The sequence below is a fragment of the Phycodurus eques genome, chromosome 1, assembly GCF_024500275.1.
Source record: "Phycodurus eques isolate BA_2022a chromosome 1, UOR_Pequ_1.1, whole genome shotgun sequence".
NCBI classification, from domain to species: Eukaryota; Metazoa; Chordata; class Actinopteri; order Syngnathiformes; family Syngnathidae; genus Phycodurus; species Phycodurus eques.
Window position 1 is genome coordinate 26,109,636 of NC_084525.1, and position 21,398 is coordinate 26,131,033.

The 21,398-nt window shown below is 41.9% G+C and overlaps 2 protein-coding genes across 6 annotated transcripts in view; both read left to right on the forward strand.

Moving 5' to 3' along the window:
* Positions 1 to 17,451, forward strand: part of pard6b (par-6 partitioning defective 6 homolog beta (C. elegans)) — a 38,225-nt gene extending 20,774 nt beyond the window's left edge. The window contains exon 3 of one of the 2 annotated variants that reach the window (XM_061685306.1): positions 11,637 to 17,451. In XM_061685306.1, the coding sequence (XP_061541290.1) occupies positions 11,637 to 12,547 (911 nt within the window). In that variant the 3' untranslated portion in view covers positions 12,548 to 17,451. The remainder of the gene's footprint in view (positions 1 to 11,636) is intronic. The other variant, XM_061685315.1, reaches the window with a different exon arrangement.
* Positions 17,452 to 19,457: 2,006 nt separating this feature from the next.
* arfgef2 (ADP-ribosylation factor guanine nucleotide-exchange factor 2 (brefeldin A-inhibited)) overlaps positions 19,458 to 21,398 on the forward strand; it is a 53,474-nt gene continuing 51,533 nt past the window's right edge. For all 4 annotated transcript variants that reach the window (XM_061685327.1, XM_061685337.1, XM_061685345.1 and 1 more), the window contains exon 1: positions 19,458 to 19,841. In XM_061685327.1, coding sequence (XP_061541311.1) covers positions 19,667 to 19,841 — 175 coding nt within the window. In that variant the 5' untranslated portion in view covers positions 19,458 to 19,666. The remainder of the gene's footprint in view (positions 19,842 to 21,398) is intronic.

Sequence of the window (21,398 nt, forward strand, 5' to 3'; positions counted from 1 at the left end):
AAATCACCATTTACTTCTCACTTTTTGCAGACAAAAACAAGAAAGAAATTAGGGTCACATTAAATCAAAATATGGTACTTTCAAAACGATATGTTAATCTTCAATACTTGGATGGGAATCCCTTTGTTTAAATCACTGCCTCAATGCACCGTGGTATTGAGGCAATCAGCCTGTGGCATTGCCTGGGAGTTATGGAAGCCCAGATTTCCTTGATGCTTGCTGTCAGTTCTTTGTTTTTTCCACTTGATAATACCCCATAGATTTTCAATGGGGTTTAGATCCGACGAGTTGGCTGGCCAGTCAAGCACTGTGATGGCATGTGCATCAAACAAGGTTTTGGTGCTTCTGGCGAAAGTTTAACATTTTGAATGGAATTATGAAAATAACTTAAATGGAATTATAGAAATAGATAAACTTTTCCATGATATTCTAATTTATTCGAAAGGGTCGGCTGCAATTTGCTAATTAGTTTACGGATGTTAATGTTAAATGTATTAAGCGACGGAGCGATGTTAGGGATTATGTCACAACACAGAATGAACGGACTTCAAATTCAGAAATGGCCAATAAAAACAGAAAAATATTGTACTTAATATTTTCTTGGAGGATGCATTTGGGATTAGCCTTTGACAATGATTTTAGTCAATTGTTTTCCAGAATGAAAGTGCTTAAAGAGGAGCACTTAAAGAGGAGGATACTATTCATGTGGCACAGCTTCAAGCTGGCCTCAGGTGGAGATGGGCCTGGCTCAGGTTGGAGGCCAAAACAAAAAAGCAAAGAAATTAGGCAAATTTAATTATAATCTTAAATCTGTCCATCAACATGTAGTTGAGCGGTGCAAATAAATGTTTTTCTCCGTGAAGAAAATTTATTTTTGCTTATTGTACTGTTCAGAGTCTTCCAGATTGCTTAATTTATGTTAAAATTAAAATAAATCTCTGCGGGGGCCTGGGGATCCCCCCCCCCCCCAGATCCCCCCCTACCATGTTTTATTTATTTATTTTATGAATTTTTTTTGTCACCTTTTTCATGCCTTTGGTGTTTGCATGTCTGCAAATATTAATCCTAAAACTATGCCAACCATTAGTAAAATTGCATTTATGGCTATGAATGCAGAGCTGCAAACCTATAGAAATTCACTTGGAGTACAATTTGTCTGAATTTCATTATTTTTAAAATTATGTCAATAATATTACCGTGGGAGAGATATTGCAGTATGTTATGTAGTCGGATGAAAATATTTCTGCATACTGTTCAGTTCCACAACACACTCATGACACTATAATTGTAATCCTGAATAAATTACGGCTTTAATATTTGTTCTTTTAACGGTATTCATTACATCAACCTGGTGATGGCGGATGCATTTGCAGCCAAATGTCTTCTCTTGCATGCTGTTTTTGTATTTCCTATATCCACTATTGCTGCTGAAATGGTGCAAGTTCCCCACTGTGGGACTAATAAAGGTTATCCATCCCATCCATTTTCTGAGCCGCTTCTCCTCACTAGGGTCGCGGGCGTGCTGGAGCCTATCCCAGCTATCATCGGCAGGAGGCGTTGTACATCCTGAACTGCTTGCCAGCCAATCGCAGGGCACATACAAACAACCAACCATTCGCACGCACAGTCACACCTACGGGCAATTTAGAGTCTTCAATTAATGCATGTTTTTGGGATGTGGGAGGAAACCGGAGTGCCCGGAGAAAACCCACCCAGGCACGGGGAGAACATGCAAACTCCACACAGGCGGGGCCGGGGATTGAACCCGGGTCCTCAGCGCTGTGAGGCTGACGCTCTAACCAGTCGTCCACCGTGACACCAATAAAGGTTATCTTATACTCTAAATATTTATTGTGTAGTGTTATGTATTTCAATATTTTCCTCTATATGCTTGCTTACGTCCCCTCCATCATCTCAGTTCCTTTATAGCAAACGTTACAACCTGCTTCCCGGCATTACTGCATACACTTTCCTGCTCACTCTGTCCTCTGCTTTCAAAAAGCCTGCATGCATCTGTGCTGGTCCTCTCCCGTCCCACTGCTGCTCACCTGTTCAACCTGCTGTTGCGGGAGCATTGATCATGTGACAGATGTGAAAGCCACAGCAGCCCCTCCAGTGAACATATTGTATCTGTGATGTTAGCACCTTTTGCAGCATTTAAGATGATATTCTTCAATTTGTTTGCATTTCAGCACACAATACATTTACAGCAGAACCTCTGGTTATGAATTCAATTCGCTGCGTTACCCAATTTGCACCCGACAGTTCATATATCAAGGTAGTTTCCCATCAAAATGAATAGAATTGGAATTAATCTGTTCATGTTCCAAACATTTTTTTTTTAATCTGTGTATGGTTAAATACTGTAGAATATAGGAATAAGTGAAAGTATACTTTAAGAATAACACGCTATGTTTGTTAGCAAGTCACTATGCAACGTCATAGCCTTTTTGCGTACAGTACTGTGTACATTTTCCATGGTTACAGCTATCTGGGAAAAAATTTGCTGCTTTTCTCAACACCCAAAGATGCTTAAAATAGACTCAAGAGACAAGTTAAATAAATAAAAATTTCCTTGTAGTGCAGAGCAAAGCAGCACAGTCCCGCTGCAGAAACAAGCCACGGCTTGCTAGCAGTTTCAAGCCAGGTTGCCACCATTGAGTGTTTGCCCGGGTACCAATTCCCACCACGGTATGAGCACTCGCTGGATAAAGGGCGCTACATCCACAATGCAAAGCGAAAGCTCCGTTGCATTGTGGGATGTAGAACTCAGGTTCCACTTGACTGTACTGCAGTAGTAGTTTTGGTCTGATGTTCAGCCTTATAAGGACAAAAAAAGTCCAACATTTTGAAACATTGATCTGAGATATGTAACATAGCCATAACGTATTAACTTGATGCTTGCCTCATATTTCACACACAAGTATATTATAGGCAAGACAAGGCAAATTTATTCATATAGCGCATTACATACACAAGGTAACTCAATGTCCTTCATGTGATTAAATGCTTTTAAAAACAAAGAGCAAAAAGACATTTAAAAACAAAAGTACAGAAAATGAAGACACCTTACTAAAATTACACACAAAAAAACAACAACAACAACATCATACAAGTGCAAGAAAGATCATTTAAGAATTGGAAATGTTCTAAAATGCTCCATCATAAGCATGAAAAAAAAAACAAATATTTTTAACCTGGACTTACAAACATTCACGCTTGGGGCCGTTTTCACTTATGTTGGGAACTTATTCCGTTTGTGTGCAGCACAACAGCTAAATGCTGCTTTGCCGCGTTTGCTTTGGACTCCACTATCTGATCAGATCGAAATCTATCAGCACACCAAGGGTTCGGACTTCAGTCTGTAGTTTTTAGAGAGAGTGTCTCCCGGTAGGTAGGTAGTTGGTAACAGCAATCCTCATTTCTTAACTGCCAAAAAAATCTACTTCGGTTTTGTTGTGGTTTAATTGAAGGACATTTAGGTTCATTCAGTAATTCATTTTAGACAGTGACACAACACCTCAATTGATTTTTAGTCATCTGGAGACACCACCTATATCTAAACTGTGTGTCATCTGCATACCTGTGGTAGTCCACATTAGTTCTGAAGAATTTGACCCAAGGGTAGCATACAGGCTGAACAAAAGAGGTCCAAGAACTGAGCCTTGAGTAGGAATGGGTTGGTATCAGATTCTGAAAGGTATGATAACCTTGAGCAAAAATACCGCAGTATGACGGTATCACGGTATTTAAATTGCAGCTCTAAAATCGGCTATTTTGAAAAAATTTGGTTAAATAAAGACGTTTTTCCATTGAACAAAATATATAATATTTTTACATGAATAAACATGTATAAGGTTAAATTGACTAATAACACTTAGTAAATCACGATGTCCCATTAGTGCTGAGCTCTTTTTAGAAGATGCCCGCAGGCTACTCCAGAGTTGCCAAATGTTACGGAAATCACTGAACGTTGACTCGTTACGGCCCTAACACTGATTGTATTGGAAATAAAGAAATCCAGCATCTGACAGTACCGTCACGTCCACAATGAACAGCTGCTTGGTGCATGCTATTTCATTACACCCCGCGGAGGCAAATGTTCTGTTTGTGTCCAGTGTCAACACATTGTAAGTCACTGATCATCACTTTCATGGTAGCGAATAAGCTGCAGTTCTTACCATGCTTTTTGCCAACGTGTTACGCAGGGAGGAAGAGGAGTGGAAAGGCGAAGACGAAGTTGAAGCCATGCTAATTCCTAAACTATCGTGTCGTGCAGTCACAAAACATCAAAATAAGTGATCTCGTGATACAGTACACCTGTCACTTAGGTCTGGCTGGAACCGTGTTTTTGCAGAGAGGAACCAACTTTGAACAACAAAACAACAGGCCAACTAATGCATGTTTAGAAATATAGTCCCTTCCAAAAGTATTGGAACGACAATGTCAATTATTTTGTTTTTGATGACATTTGGGTTTCAGATCCATCATGAATATGAAATAAAAGTTCAGAATTTCAGCTTTCATTTCATGGTATTTACATCTAGATGTGTTAAACAACTCAGGACAGAGCACCTTTTGTTTGAAGCCACCCGCTTTTCAAGTGAGCAAACGTGTTGGAACGGACTAGACAGACAGATTAAATTAAAGTGAATAACATTTAATATTTGGTGGCATAACCTTTACTTGCAATAACTGCATCAAGCATGCGACCCATTGACTTCACCAGACTGTTGCATTCTTTATTTGAAATGCTTTTCCAGGCCTTTACTGCAGCCTCTTTCAGTTCTTGTTTATATCTCCTTTCAGTCTCCTCTTCAGGAGGTACAGTACATGCTCTATTTGGTTAAGGTCCAGTGATTGACTTGGCCAATCAAAGACTTTCCACTTTTTTCCCCTGATGAAGTCCTTTGTTGTCTTGGAAATGTGTTTTGGGTCATTGTCTTGTTGCGTGATGAAGCTTTTCCTGATTAGTTTGGATGCATTTTTCTTTAAATTGCCAGACGTTACTTGCATACAGGGTGCTTAAAGGTTTTGTTAATGTTAATCTATTTTATTCGCCCTCTGCAGCTTTTGTTGTGTCTTAACTATTTTTTTATTATCTTGCACCAGGTGTGAACGTGTTATCTGGGCACATGCCCTCTCTAGCTTTCGGAACATTGTACAATCCGGCTCACGTGCCAGTGGCCACACGGGAGACGGAATTTATCTCTTTAAACCTGCAGTATTAAAACTAAACACTAGGATACGCCACAGTAATACATACATTACTAAAGACCTAGTGAACTTTAGAATAATAATAATACTGCAGTGTCAATACTATACACTAGGGTGCATCACAGCCTTAATACGTACACACAATAAAGTAGATTCATGATAACATTTTAAATGTGAACATAAATATGATGTAAACTAATCAATTACAAGATTTAAAACTAATTGATGGCTTTCCTAAAACACATCTACTCATATACCTCATTTCACTGTGTAGGAATTTTCTAACTTTCACTATACCCATGTATCTATCTACATTTCAAGTTTTTTTGGGGGGACAAAATGTGCATGATACACGAGAGATTACCAATAGTTGCCAAATTTGGCTGGAAGATTAGGATCCTGTTTTTTATAATACAGTCGGCGCAATCCACTCTTGTTGTTGTCGCCACGGTAACGAGTGTATCCGGTCACATTTGAGATGACAAGATAAAGCCCAATGATCGTAAACAAATGGATGCGGTGGTATTGGAATACAAGATTTTATTGCAGTAGTCTGACAGTGTGCAATCGTGAAAGAGCTAATTTGTCTTGTCGTCTAATCCGGGCATTACGTGTTGTCTGTCCCACACGGCTGACATGTTTTTTTTTTGTTAGTTTTTTTAAGTAACTTTATTGGCCGTCAGATATTTACAGTACTACGTCAAAAGACGCGCGACATGGCTAAAAATAAACTAGCTTTTGGATTCAAATATACTGTGCACGATGGCGATGATGTCATTGATTGGATCGGCGAATTATGACATTAAAGCCGATCAGCATAAAATGCTAAATATCAGCCGATACCGATCAGATCTGTGTAAAGTCTAGTTGATACTCATTTGATATATAATCGTCATTATAAGGTCCATTCTACAGAGCAGGAAACTCCGTATTGTCCATGATCAGGCCAGCTGTGCTGTCAAGATCAGAATCAGAATCAGAATCATCTTTATTTGCCAAGTATGTCCAAAACACACAAGGAATTTGTCTCCGGTAGTTGGAGCCGCTCTAGTACAACAAACAGTCAATTTACAGAACACTTTGGGGACATAAAGACATTGACAAAAAACAATTGTGCAAAAAGATGCAGAGTCCTCTAGCACTTAGAGCAGTTCAAACGACTAATATTGCAATAGTCCGGTGCAATGACCATTGTGCAAAGGGCGCTGAGACTTCAAGGAGTGTATGCGGTTTAAAGTGACGAGTAGTGCGATCATCTGGGACAATGATGGTTGTGCAAATGTTACAGATACTCCTCAATCAGTGTGCAAATGGAGCAGATGCTACTCTGGCATGAGTGGCCAGTATATGCAAATAGTGCAGCATGGCGAGACAACTACAGTGCGTGCACAAGTAATACATAATTGGCCCCACAGAAATGTGACAACGAACTCAAGTCAAAAAATTGCCAGCTTGTTGTAATGGAATTATAGGTTAGGTGTTTAAGAAGTTGATCGCAAGAGGGAAGAAGCTGTTGGAATGTCTACTAGTTCTAGTTTGCGTTGATCGGTAGCGCCTACCTGAGGGAAGGAGCTGGAAGAGCTGGTGACCGGGGTGCAGACGGTCCGAGAGGATTTTGCACGCCCTTGTCTTAGTTCTGGCAGCGTGCAAGTCCTCAATGGTGGGTAGGGGGGTACCGACAATCCTTTCAGCAGTTTTGATTGTCCGTTGCAGTCGGAGTTTGTCCTTTTTTGTAGCAGCACCAAACCAGACTGTGATGGAAGAACACAGGACCGATTCGATGACCGCTGTGTAGAACTGTCTCAGCAGCTCCGGTGGCAGGCCGTGCGTTCTCAGAAGCCGCAGGAAGTACATCCTCTGCTGGGCCTTTTTGAGGACGGAGTTGATGTTGTTCGCCCACTTCAGGTCCTGAGAGATTGTAATTCCCAGGAACTTGAAGGTCTCGACGGTTGACACAAGGCAGCTGGACAACGTGAGGGGCAGCTGTGGCGAAGGATGCCTCCTGAAGTCCACGATCATCTCTACCGTCTTGAGCGTGTTCAGCTCCAGGTTGTGTCGCCCGCACCACAGCTCCAGCCGCTCCGCTTCCTGTCGATATGCAGACTCGTCACCGTCCTTGATGAGGCCGATGACAGTGGTGTCATCTGCAAACTTCAGGAGCTTGACAGTCGGGTTCGCTGAGGTGCAGTCGTTTGTGGAGAGAGAGAAGAGCACCGGAGAGAGGACACAACCTTGGGGCGCACCAGTGCTGATGCTGCGTGTGGATGAGGTGGCCTCCCCCAGCCTCACCTGCTGTGTCCTGCCCGTCAGGAAGCTGTAAATCCACTGGCAGATGGCAGGTGCGACGCTGAGCTGGAGAAGCTTGGTTGAAAGGAGTTCACAGATGATGGTGTTGAACGCTGAGCTGAAGTCCAGGAACAGGATCCTCGCATTGGTCCCTGCACTGTCGAGGTGTTCGAGGATGAAGTTCTGCATCATCCGCAGACCTGTTCGCTCAGAAGGCAACCTGCAGGGGGTGCAGCAGGGGACCTGTGACGCTCTTGAGGTGGTCCAGCACGAGACGTTCAAAGGACTTCATGACCACAGATGTCAAAGCGACAGGCCTGTAGTCATTAAAACCCGAGATTCTAGGTTTCTTGGGGACTGGAATGATGGTGGAGCGTTTGAAGCAGGATGGAACTTCGCACATTTCCAAAGATCTGTTAAAGATCTGAGTGAAGACTGGAGCGAGCTGGTCCGCGCAGACTTTGAGGCAGGATGGGGACACATGGTCCGGTCCTGTTGCTTTGTTAATCTTCTGTTGTTTGAAGATGCGTCTCACATCCTGTTCATGGATGGTTAACGCAGAAGTCAGAGGTGTGGTTGTGGTCGCGGGTGCGGCCAGGTGGGTGTGTGGAGTGAAACTGTCCTTTTCAAATCTGCAATAGAAGGTATTCAAGTCGTTGGCTAGTGTGCTATTGTTCTCAGCTTGGGGGGATCGTCGCTTGTAATTAGTCAGCGATTGGAATGCACGCCAGACTGATTTCGAGTCGTTCGCGCTAAACTGTTTTTCCAACTTTGCTGCATAGATCCTCTTTGCAATTTTAATTTCTTTAGTAAGCTGGTTTCTAGCTCGATTATACAGGGCCCTGTCCCCGCTCTGATATGCATCTTCCTTAGCTTGGCGAAGCTGCTTAAGTTTAGCAGTGAACCACGGCTTGTTGTTGTTGAATGTCCGAAATGATTTTGTTGGTACACAAACCTCTTCACAGAAACTGATATAGGATGTGACAGTGTCCGTATATTCATCCAGGCTGCCAGCTGAATTTTCAAAGACACTCCAGTCTGTGCAGTCTAAACAGCTTTGAAGTTCCATCTTTGCTTCATTGGTCCACTTCCAACTACCTTAACTCAAGTTTAAATATAACTTAAAAGAACAACTAGAAAATAATTTTGTAACATGTAAAATAATAATATATTAAAATAATAGCAAAAAAACAATATTTAATTATATTTAAAAATAATTTTTGTTTGTACAAGGTGCTTAAAGGTTTTGCTCAGTGTAGTCACTGTTTGACATATGGCCAGTATACTACCATCTGCTCTGTAAGTGGGTACATTTTGAGTCATGTAGGTGAAAAACGTGGCATATTTGATCGGAGAGGAATAAGGTTGTAAATGGGTTATCTACGCAAACAGAACAGGGTTTTGGAGGATACTCAAGTACTAAAATATTCGTTAGCTGCAGCCCCACATTCAATTCCCCCAATAATTATCATTGTATTTTTATTGTTTAATAACACTCCTGCTTCGGGTCCGTGTGTGATAAACCTGCAAAAAATTGCTCCTCAAAATTAGAAAGTTGCTCCTCAATTGAAATTATTAGCAAAACTGCTCCTCAAAGATTTTTTTTTTTTAAATTTCAAGCCTCTTGTTATATTACCTGTTTGTATGTGCTACAGCATTATATATATATATATATATTTGTTTTTGGGGGGGCGGAATCTTGTTACACACAGCATTTGTTTGGTTTCATCGTTATAACCTGTCCACTGAGGGCAACCAAGGGGAAAACATTTTTTTGACACTATATACACATATATATATATATGTGTATATATATATATATATATGTATATACATATACACATATATATAATGCTATAGCTCGTTAGTGCCTAGTTGGTTAACGTGAGAGGCTAACATAGTCGTCTACATCAGCACAAACCATTGCACTCAAATGCATCAAACCAGAACAAAGACAGTGCAGTCACCGCACCCATCACCCTATTGTCAGGGTTAGCCTTTCACATGGCAAACATTAGAGGGATGTGCAGCATGAAAGGTTGCCTAGTCGTGAGATCAGATGTGTAGCACGTGCATTAATGCTCCATGAACAACACCCACTTTTGCACTCATTTTGCATAATGTCTCTTTATGGTGCTGTTGCTTTGCATTGAAATGTAGTAAAGTAGAAGTAAATGAATGACAATGCTCAAAGCCTGACCTGAGAGCTGGAGTCTTTATCCGCCACCTGAATGGATGTCACCCAAGAAGACTTGGAGACGTGCACACAGAGATTAACACAGGCTGGGTGTTGACGGAAGAGATAGGAGGTTATACAGCTGTTAATATTTAGCTGCTGTTTTCCTAGTTAACTAGTAGCGAGGCTATTTCCTGCCTTTTCCCACCCTTTCAACTGCTCTGCTCTTAATGTGTCACCATACCGTGTTAAAGTGTTTAAGAACTCCTCAGTGACAACACAAAAAGATGCGTGGGGTGTTGCTCTGTAAATGTATGGGCCGCTTGTAAAACTATCCAAGGAGTGTTTTCAACTACTGACAGCAGTTGACTGAATTTCAATGTAGCTTACAGACAACTGTTTCTCCATCCATCCATTTTCTGAGCCGCTTCTCCTCACTATGGTCGCGGACGTGCTGGAGCCTATCCCAGCTATCTTCGGGCAGGAGGCGGGGTACACCCTGAACTGGTTGCCAGCCAATCGCAGGGCACATATAAACAAAGAACCATTCGCACTCACAGTCACACCTACGGGCAATTTAGAGTTGTCAATTAACCTACCATGCATGTTTTTGGGATGTGGGAGGAAACCGGAGTGTCCGGAGAAAACCCACGCAGGCACGGGGTGAACATGCAAACTCCACACAGGCGGGGCCGAGGATTGAACCCCAGTCCTCAGAACTGTGAGGCAGACGCTCTAACCAGTTGTCCACCGTGCCGCCGACCACTCAAAATCCATCTGTTTCTTATAGCCCTTATCCTGTTCAGGGGCACAGAGAGCTGAGGTCAATCCCAGCCCAACCATCAGTTTTCTGAGCCCCAGAGGTAGGTAGAGTAGCCAAATATTGTACTCAAGTAAGAGTACTGTTACTTTAGACAAATGACTCAAGTAAAAGTAAAAAGTAGTCCTCCAAATATTTACTTGAGAAGAAAGTACTCTGTCAAAAACCTCACGCGAGAACCTGAGAAAACCCACGCAGCCACAGGGAGAACATGCAAACTCCACACGGAGGACTGGATTTGAACCCGGATCCTCAGAACTGTGAGGGAGATGTACTAACCAGTCAGCCATCGTGACGCTCAATCCCAGCTGACTTTGGGTCTTCAGAAACCAGGTGATAATCAATGTTTGATAATGCGTGGCAGAAGTATTGACATGGTAACTTAGTTAGTCTGTTGAACCTCATTGTTCACTTTCGCACAAGTCTGCGTCGTGGGCATGAACAAATGGTATTACAATATTTACTTCTTACTTTGTTTATTTCAAAGTTCAAAATGGGCCCGCAAGAAACTTTCTTTTAAGTTTACTTTGAATTTTGCAACGTAGTTAAGTTGTAGTTCTTTGTAGTTCCAAGATGGAGCCTTCTACCCAACCTCATTATGAGATTTAATCCAATTCTAAATTTTGAATATCAATTTATCATCCCAAAACAAGCTAGTCAGTGAGGATTGTAAAAATGGGTGATAGTGATGATGACGGACAGAGCTCTGGGCTGGTATAGAATGTGGATTTTGCAGGACACCCAAAGCTGAGAGTTCATTATTCATTCTCTTGAAATGATTTGACAGGCCTACAGTATATGTTCGTTCCTTGGGTAGTCAGATTTCCTCCCAGATTAAAAAATATGCATATTCGGTTCATTCAAGACTCTAAATTGTCCATTGTTGTGAATGTGAGTGTGAATGGTTGTTGCTTTTAATTGGCTGGCGACCAGTCCAGGGACTGGCCAGCTCATTTTATGAGGCCCTATAGAAAATGGATGACATGTATAATGACATGCAACATAAACCAACGTTCAATAACAGTTCCTTATTCTCTGTCCCTTCTTTCTGCTCTTTTGTCATCTCTGGTCTGTCTTCATCACCCCTCTGCACGGTGGCCTTCCTCTTGTCACTTCCTACTGTCTTTTATTTCGCAGAGGAAGCAGATTATACAACCTTCGGTACCGATTCGCTGACAAGAAAGAAAAACACCGTTCTTTCGGCAGTTCTTCTCCGGCCCGACGCCAACAGGAAAAAGCCCCCGGTTATCATCAGCCTCCCGAGGGACTTCCGTCCCGTCTCGTCCATCATCGACGTGGACATCCTGCCCGAGACGCACAGACGCGTGCGTCTGTACAAGCACGGCCAGGAAAAGCCTCTGGGCTTCTACATTCGCGATGGCTCCAGCGTACGGGTCACGCCGCAGGGCTTGGAGAAGGTCCCCGCCATTTTTATCTCCCGGATGGTTCCCGGGGGCCTGGCGGAGAGCACCGGTCTCTTGGCAGTGAATGACGAGGTTCTGGAGGTGAATGGCATCGAGGTGGCTGGCAAGTCTCTGGACCAAGTGACGGATATGATGATTGCTAACAGCCACAACCTCATCATCACTGTGAAGCCGGCCAACCAGCGTAACAACGTCGTCCGCGGCGGAGGCACAGCTTCCGGTAGCTCAGGACGCTCCTCGGACAGCGGGGCCAGCTACTACGGCTACTCTTTGTCGGGCGGGCTCGCCGCAAGCACCTCCGCACCCTCCCACATCATCCAAAACTTCCCCGTCGGGGAGCTCGAGAGCGACGAGGACGACGAGGACCTTGTAATCGAGGCAGGGGGCGACGCAGAGCCCATCAGCCTCACACCGTCCAACTACTGCATGCCGCAGCTGCCTCGCTACGAGCCACACCTTAACCTGCGAGCGTCCGCCTCACCACCACCCCTTGCGGTCAATGGCGCCGTGCTGGCCCGCGGGAGCAGCGGCTCACTGAGCAAAGCTGGATCCTCCACGCCGTCGCCTGACAGAGCCGCAAGGAGGCGGAGTCTCGAAGAGGACGGGACTGTAATAACACTGTAGACCAGCCGCACGCACACACACAGACACACTAGTACTTCCATACATTCAGTATGTTTACGTGCCCCCCTAAAATAATTTTGATTGCCTGTATTATGTTTAAATCGTAAATATACCACAAACTGGGATCTCAAACTACTTCAATATATTTTCAAACTCATCTTACATTACCTGTAAAATAAATAGCTTAAAGGTGAGTTGATTTCAATTAAAAGGAGCATGGGGCAAAGAAGTTCCATAACATCCAGTAACAACCCAGGCTAAACCTGGCTCCTCCGCAAAATACAACGCTCATCTCTCAGTTGAGAGATATCACTACAACATACTTCCTTGACACCAATTCATATTTAGACAGGGGTTTGACAGCATCGCGTGGCATCTTAGAGCACAAAAAAAAACCGAATAGTTAAATTTGGAAAGAGTGAACCGCAAATATACAGGGATTGTTGTAATTGCAGCAGGTCAACAAGTGAATAGGACCAGATCACACTAAGATGATGTTCACATGTTGCAACTCAGAAGCTGGTAACCCAGGAAGAACATGTCTTCATACATCCCACTTAACAAAACAAATAACAAACATGTCATTTGTAATTTATAGTGTACCAAACATACAGAGTTAGAACACTGCAGAAATCACTGTTCAGCATGTTAAATTGCCACCAGCTAGCTTGATTTGTTTTGTGACTGATTAGGTCAACCAGAAAAAAGCCACAAAGAGGCTTAAAGAGGATATTGCGCCACCTATGGCAGTGGCCAATAAATTGCTTGAAGCCACAACGTGAATGACACCGCAAGTAGTCTATTTCACAGCTGAAGCAGTAGCTCGAGCAAACTGCATGTAAATGTATTGAGAGACACTTTCAGTGGGAGTCACGGACCAGGCATTGACGGCACTGACTTTCACGGAGAAGGACAATGACATGTTAATAATGAATCTGGACATAAAGCCCATTTAAATGTTTGTACATCCTAACATTTACACGTATAACACCAGACCTGAGACTCCGGTGCCCACGCGTGTGTGCCATTGTGGCACCACGAAGGCTCTGCAGGCACAACACACACACTAAAGGTGTCACAACATAGACAAACCTCCCTCTAAATCCAGGTACTGCACCTCTTTCAAGCCTCCAGACGCACTCGTTTATTTTTTTAAGCTTTCTCGACAGAGCAGAAGTGAGCCCCGGCGTGCCCATGTGTCCTATGAAAGGACGACCATTTCCCCAGCAACACATGCATGGAAATATACCGTACAAGACTTTTTATTTTTTATTTTATTTTTTATTTTTTTAGCACGACAATCGTCCGCAAGAATATTGCAGCGAAATTAATGACAAAGGCTGCCTTCTGCAATAATAATAGTAATAATGAAAATGTTTTTATTCAAGGACGAAGGTCTGGGCCTTTCATCCTGATTCTTTTTTTATTTTTTAATATATTGATGGATCAAGTGATTGATTATAATAATGTGTCAGCTACTGGCCTGTTATAAATCTCCAGTAATCAGGCCTGTGTTTTTATATATATATATATTTATAGAGTACAGTGGAACCTTAAATATGACAGTGCATTTAATTAAATTCATTTTAATTTAACCAAATTCCCAAGTGTCTTAATAACATGACTGAAGCATGCTTTCATCAAACTATCCTAAGGATCAAGAATTCAAGACGTATTTTGGTAGCATATTACTTGGCTTGGTGAAATTGGCTTGTTTTAAAGGCAGATCTGATCATGCAGTGAGCCAGCCTTCATCTCGCCCCCCGTTTCTAAGCCAATGAAGAATCTGTCTTTCGTTGAGCTTGATGTCGCCGGCGCTTTTCTGACTCAGTTTGGCGGTCTCCTCTTCTGTCTCATGCTCGCTTGCTTCTACTAGCGCAGGGGTCACCAACACGGTTCCCGTGGTCACCAGGTAGCCCCCATGGACTACATCAGTAGCCTGCAGGCCTGTTCTAAAATTAGCTCACCAATGATGGTGATTGGACATTGTGATTTCCCAAATTTATTTTAGAAGTGATCATTTTAAAATGCAAACAGACTGGAACTGGAATGGGGCTATTGCTGGTGTTGAAACGGCTGTTGTTGTGCCCATTTTTCTCTCCTCATATGTTATTTGACTTGACTTAAGGTGTTGTTGTGTGTTTACATTTGTTTCCAACCTTGTTGATTATTGTGAGAAATCATTAACATGATCAGTGTCTTGACAGAGGAATATTAGTTATTAATAGCACAAAGGTATTTTGGACAGATTAATTTCAGAAGTGTGGATCAAACTGGTAGCCCTTCACCTTAATCAGGACCCAATAAGTAGCTCTAAGTTTTAAAAAAGCTGGCGACCTCGGTACTAGTGGGAGCAAGAGCCCAGGATGTGGGAAACAAGCAAGGGCCCAAGACAATGAAAGCTTTTTTTGTGACTCTAAACACAACTCCCCCAACGCACACCATTAAAATGAGCGCCCATACAGATTGAATTGCATTATCACTCCCTCACCAAGCCGACGAAATACACTTTAATGTTTAATTCGTCACCAGACGCAAAATTATTTGCATAGAAGCAATTAAAGTAAGTCTTCAAATATGTCCCCTTTTAACATAATTATTAACTCTCATACAAGTGTAAAAAATAGGGGGTTCTTTTGGGGTTCTACTGTTTATGATCGTATTTTTCCTGTTTTCCATCACTATCCCTTTATATTGTATATGAAAAACATTTAGTTGCCTTATTGTTATCTTCATCAATTTATGGTCACAACCAGGACAGAGACCCATGTTTTTGTCACTACCTGTATTTCTGGATGGACGGTCTTCATATTTATCCTCTCTGCCATCCCGAGTTCCCTTCTGTGGTGACATCACAAAAGCAAAAGACAGCACCAAAGAAAAAAAAAAAAAAAACACTTTTGGAGTTAATTCTTCAACTGAGATTTAGTTGCGCCGTCACTCATGATGACGGTTGGACATATTTCTTCCCTGAACATTCCGGAACCATTTTAAGGCTCCACTGTATTTTAAATGACTTTTGTTTGTCCATGCATATTCCACAACAATCAGGGCCACTCCCGTTGTTGCATCCGTGAAAAACAAATTGAAATTGTTTTTCTTTTCCTTTCTGTTAATCTTCCCTCCTATAGTACTTGGACCTTTACTCTTTCTACCGTACATGTATCTTGGTCATTTTCTAGCGGGTCCACAGTTCACCGGGATGTGTTCTCGCCCAGTTTTGATTGGGTTTTCTCGCTGTAAAGTCCTGTTAGAAGAAGCAGACACATTAACAGCATTCCATAATGGGTATTTGATTGAAACAGATTGAAACATTTGAAAGCAACACTGTAACACATTCACAACCATGCCTGTCTCTGCGAGGTAGTTTTGACCCCAGCTAACAAAACTGAAATAGAAATTGGTCTATTTTAAAGAGGTAAAGTGATGTTTATGGTTTCTTGCACATCTTAACACTGTATCCTTATGAATGACATTTGACAAATGTCATTGTGTGCAATCTGACAGCCTCCACATGTAAAATGAAATGAGAGCAATGTTTGTCTTCATTTTGTTTTTGTTTGTCCTGCAGCATGGTCGACAAGTGGTTAGGAAGTCTGTCTCACAGTTGAAATGTTCTGTGTTTGGATCTCGGCTAGAACCTTCTGTGTGGAGTTTGCAAGTTTTCCCCTTTCTTGCAATGTTTTTTCTGGGTGTTCTGGCTTCCTCCTACGTTTTAAAAACATGCATGTTAAGTTAATTGAAGACACTAAATCAGTGTTTGCCAACCTTTATTCAGGCAAAGCACGTTTTACTTTTAAAAACCTCAGAGAACACCAAATAAATGTCAGATGAGGTTGATACTTGGTTAATTACCATACATGTCCCATCCGCCATGTAGTGAAAGAGCATTTAATTTTTCTGCTTGTCACTATACATTGGTGGTGTAGGTAAATGCACAAAAAATACATTTGTACATGAATAATAATTTTAATTAAGTGGGGTTAGATAATTTACCGCAGCACACCTCATGATCTCTCACAGCAAGCTAATGTGCCACAGCACAGTGGGTCGGAATCACTGCGCTAAATTGTCCGAAGGTGTGACTGTGACTTTCTATATATGCCCCGCAATGTCCCCCAATGTGAAAAAGCGCTGTAGAAAAATGGATGGAAGGATGTTTGTCCTGCTTACACACATCCACACAACGTTTCACTATTGCATAATGCTTCTCCTTATGATTGCAATCTAATGAGCCTGTCAAGACTGTGATTATGTTCGACTGGAAACGCAAAGTTTGATGAGTCCGATGATGGCATCTGTCATTCCAACAAAAACAAACAAAAAATGTTAAATTATTGTCTTTAACTGGACACTCGGATTGTAACTGCAGTGACACTTATTTATTCTCTAATCATGTCTATATCTGGAGTATATTCTTTGTACACTTTTTATGAATTTATTTTTTGTAACCAATACGTTTTTGTGTGTATTAGTGTTCTTTATTGATATTTTTGTTTGAGAAAATCTCATGGTAGATGTATTTGACCACTGGAGATGTTGTTTTGGATAAAACAACTGATTATTTTGAAATACTTTTTTTCATACTGTGAATTCTTATTTTAAAGCAGAACATTTTATTAGGTTTTTTTTTTTTTTTTTTTTTTAAAGAACTGATTAGGCTGTGGCATTTGCTTACCAGATTAATGCTATGCTATATATAGATTTGTAATGCAGATTGTCAGTATTTTCATATTGATGCTTTAAATGACGTATTTTTGTTTTATCACATAGTGAATACTTTTTAAGATTCTACTGAAGCTGTACGAATAAATAGATGTACGCCTGTAATTGTTGATTTGAGATGAATAAAAATGTAATATGTAGTAGTAGCTGTTGAGTGTCAAGTATACAATTTGCGTTCATTTTGGTGAGCTGCTGCTGATGGGTAAATTTAAATTGTGGGTTTCTGGCGCCATCTGCGGGAATTTTGACCGTTTCCTGTTCAGAACCGGAACGATCTTTTTCCAAACTGTTCGACGGATTTGATTATTTTCAAAATTCTGTTACAAACGCTTTCCAAATCGTAAAATTGGGGGGGGGGGGGGAATAAACTCAATCCCTAATCTCACCATTCAAAATGACTGCATCGCAATAACAAGTCCAAATGTACATAGACATCGACTCTATGTATTTTTTTTCACTAATTTTCTACTTCGTAATTTAAGTGATACACATACCCTATTGACATGAACTTTATATATATTTATAATGTTTATACACACACAGTGTTGTAATAAACCTGTATTAAGACGGTGGATACATTTACTTGCTTTCAAGAAGACCTGTATTTTTTCACAAATTAAAGCAGTTCCAAGGCCTCCTAATATGTCTGCGGCATGCTTTCGTCAAAATACTAAAAAATAATAATACTAATCTTTGATTGTTAGAGCCTATTTTATGGCCATGATAAAATTGGCTCGGTTTAGGGGCGGCTGTGTCTTATGCAGTGTGCCAGCCCTCATCCCGCCCCACATACTGCTGGACCAATGGAAATGAAAACAAGGCACCGCTGAATATTTATTTCTCCTACTACCCCTCACCCACACGCACAAAATCAGTTTTACAGCCATTAAAACTATTAAAATCCTTTTTAACATGCTTTAGCACGCATTTCCGAGCTACGCCTGAATGCACCATATGCCATCAAACCAATCAAATGTTGGTTGCTCGAAAAAGTTGAGTAACTCTTTTACATGTTAATGTAGACAATGTTATGACAAATTAATAGGTCATGTTAACATTAGGAGGGATAATGAGGAGTGAGTCGGTGAATGTGAAAAGTCTAGCACTCAACTCCACTCCAGACTTTCCAAATCAAAAGTTCGCATTTTGATACTCTATGTGCAATTAACTCAAATGCGAGCCCCGCTGAAAGACTGATATTGTTGCCTCCAGTATATTAGCTTGCTTGCTAACTATTTGAATGTAAGAAACAAATCCACTTACTGCTTTTCCCATATTTAAGGAACATTGTTTGGAAAATTATTGATCCGAGCCTCATATGTTGATCAGAGTTTTGATTTAAGGTTTTGGTGGGATTTAGGATTTCAAATTGGGCAGACTGGGCACTTGTTGGGAATGACTGGGTTAGAGTTTGATTTCAAACATGATCCAAACGTGTCATAAAATAGGCAATAATGTCTTGTTTTGCTTAAAACACAAAGGAAACTCAGGAAATCAGAAAGTAGTCCAATTTGACAAAAAATCTGAGGATTTAAAATCTTAATTTATATTGAAAAAGGAGTTCAATTCCTTTTCATTTCCTTTGCATCTTGTGTCATCATTGGACAGTTAATTATTTGGCCAGTTGTGACTTGACTTGGGGTATGTTCGTACTCTGCACGCCCCTGCTAATTTATGTAAGAACCACTACGTATTTTAGCTCAATAGAAGCTCAGGAGTGTTATGAATGTATTGTTGAGATATTTTATTTACTGACCTGCAGAAGGTGCTTAATTAATGTGTCTCACTTTAAGCTGTAAAAAACTAAATCTATATCATGACAAAGTAATTGAGGGCAGGGAAGCAATGCTATGCCGTGGATGGAATATACGTAGCGGACTACGGTACTGTAGTTCAATCGATCAGTCAAATGAAAAAAAAACAACAACTGTAGTTTTCGAACACTACTCGGGCGCGCCGTTAATTACGTCATTGCTGTCGAATAATTTCACGTAACGGAACCCGTTACCTGGTGGAGCTTTCGCAATAAATATTGGACAAATAATTATAATAATATAGCCTTATTCTTTTATTACACGATTAAAAGATGAATCTTTAACCAAAAAACCCCCAAAGCAATTCAAATCAGACGACGACACGGATATGACGTCGCCCACGCCGACAACACGGATATGCCGCCACTTCCGATCCAGCTAGGTATCACGTGATGTGACAGGTAGCAGTTATGGCCGCGCAGGGCTGAAGAGGAGCAAAAAACAAAAAAACAAAACAAAAAAACGCAGCTAGCCCCAACCCAGGAAAAAAAGCTTCGCTGGCTTCTCCTGTCACCTGCTTTCTAGCAGGGGCCTGGCCAAAATGACGGCCTGAGACAAGTTCGGGACCGAGACCCCAGCAATGCAGCAGCAGCAGCAGCAGCACCAACACCAACACCAACAACAACAGCTAAAGGCAGAGAATAGTAAAACCAAGAGTATGTTTCTGTCTCGGGCGCTGGAGAAGATCCTCTCCGATCGGGAGGTGAAGAGGAGTCAGCACAGTCAGCTACGCAAAGCCTGTCAGGTGGCGCTGGGTGAGTGAGAGAACGAGCCGCATCTGTTCGAACTTTTTAATCGGTGATTCATTCTTCATACAGTTACCACGTTGGCGAGCGTTAGCGGCTAAGTGGTCGTGTCTCTTGTGGCGCCTGCTGACGTTATTGATAGTGATTTCTCAGTGGAACGGCCTTCAGACTCCGCTGTCATTGCGGGCATTTGCACGCCAGCGTCGTTGTGGTTAGCAGGCGAGGCTAGGTTTGCTAGACAGACCAATCACTGGGTGGTACGTAGCACTGTCACGCCAGCCCGACAGCTGCCGAACACACACACCAGGAAACTGTGACGTCCGTGCTACTTCCCGGTCCAGGGGTGTCAAACTAATTTTTCTCGTGGTTATGTTAAGTAGTTATGGTTTCCCTCGAAGGGTTTTTATGACGGTGAACTGACTGTGAATGTATGATCGAGTCATATTATTACACAAGCACAACAAATGGATGGATAACTGGTTTTGAAACCAGAAGCTTGCAGTAAAAAGTTTTGTTCAACGATTATTCCGTTTATTTTGAACGGGGGAATGGTGACAAAACATGTTTCATACATGTAAATCAGTCGCCTTTTGGCGAAATTCGCCGTTTTGAACTCAAAATAGGCCATTTACGTGAATCGTACAAATCCGACGCGTTTTTCCGGGGGGGGGGGGGGTCGCCGTCGCTGACGTCATAGGCTGTTTCGTACTCCTTCAGCGCTGGCAGATAGATCCATTCCACACATCCACCGTCCACACGCACACGTAATTTCTGAATATTACTCCACGGCGGACTAATATGCAAAAGCGCGTCGGCCTGAGGTTTCGCCTGTGCGCTCGGGACCTGGTTTGGTATCACGATGTCAATGTGTCCTACAATTGACATTAGTTCTTGTAGCTAGCTTGCTGCCTTCTTCATTAATGCACGAGCCGCTAATTCCACTTTGGTTGCCATGCCGAGCGGCGGTGGCGCTGGGTCGAACCAGGGCGTAACTAGCTCGACATTTGGGGGCCCACGACAAACGTGGCACGCCCCCGCACCCCCTTATGTAATTTAGACCACTTTGTCCTGCTTTTGAAATCTATTACTATGATCTGACAGCTAAAGTTAGCCTACTAATATTTACCACCAAAGATTTAGAATATATAAAATGTTCACAAATTCAAACTTTTTAGTTGAAGATAAACAATAAAGTCCTTAAACGCCTTCTTGAAGATTATCAAATAACAAGTGAATAATCTCAACACTTTTACTTTAAGAACATTAATTAACATTTAATATAGTTTACCGTTTGAACCTCTTATGTGCACATCTTGGCGGCGCGGTGATCGACTGGTTAGCACATCTGCCTCACAGTTCTGAGGACCGGGGTTCAAATCCCGGCCTCGCCTGTGTGGAGTTTGTCTGTGTGGGTTTTCTCTGGGCACTCTGGTTTCCGCCCTCATCCCAAAAACATGCATGCTAGGTTGATTGAAGATTCTAAATTGCCCGCAGGTGTGAATGTGAGTGCGAATGTTTGTTTGTTTATATGTGCCCTGCAATTGGCTGGCGACCAGTTGAGGGTGT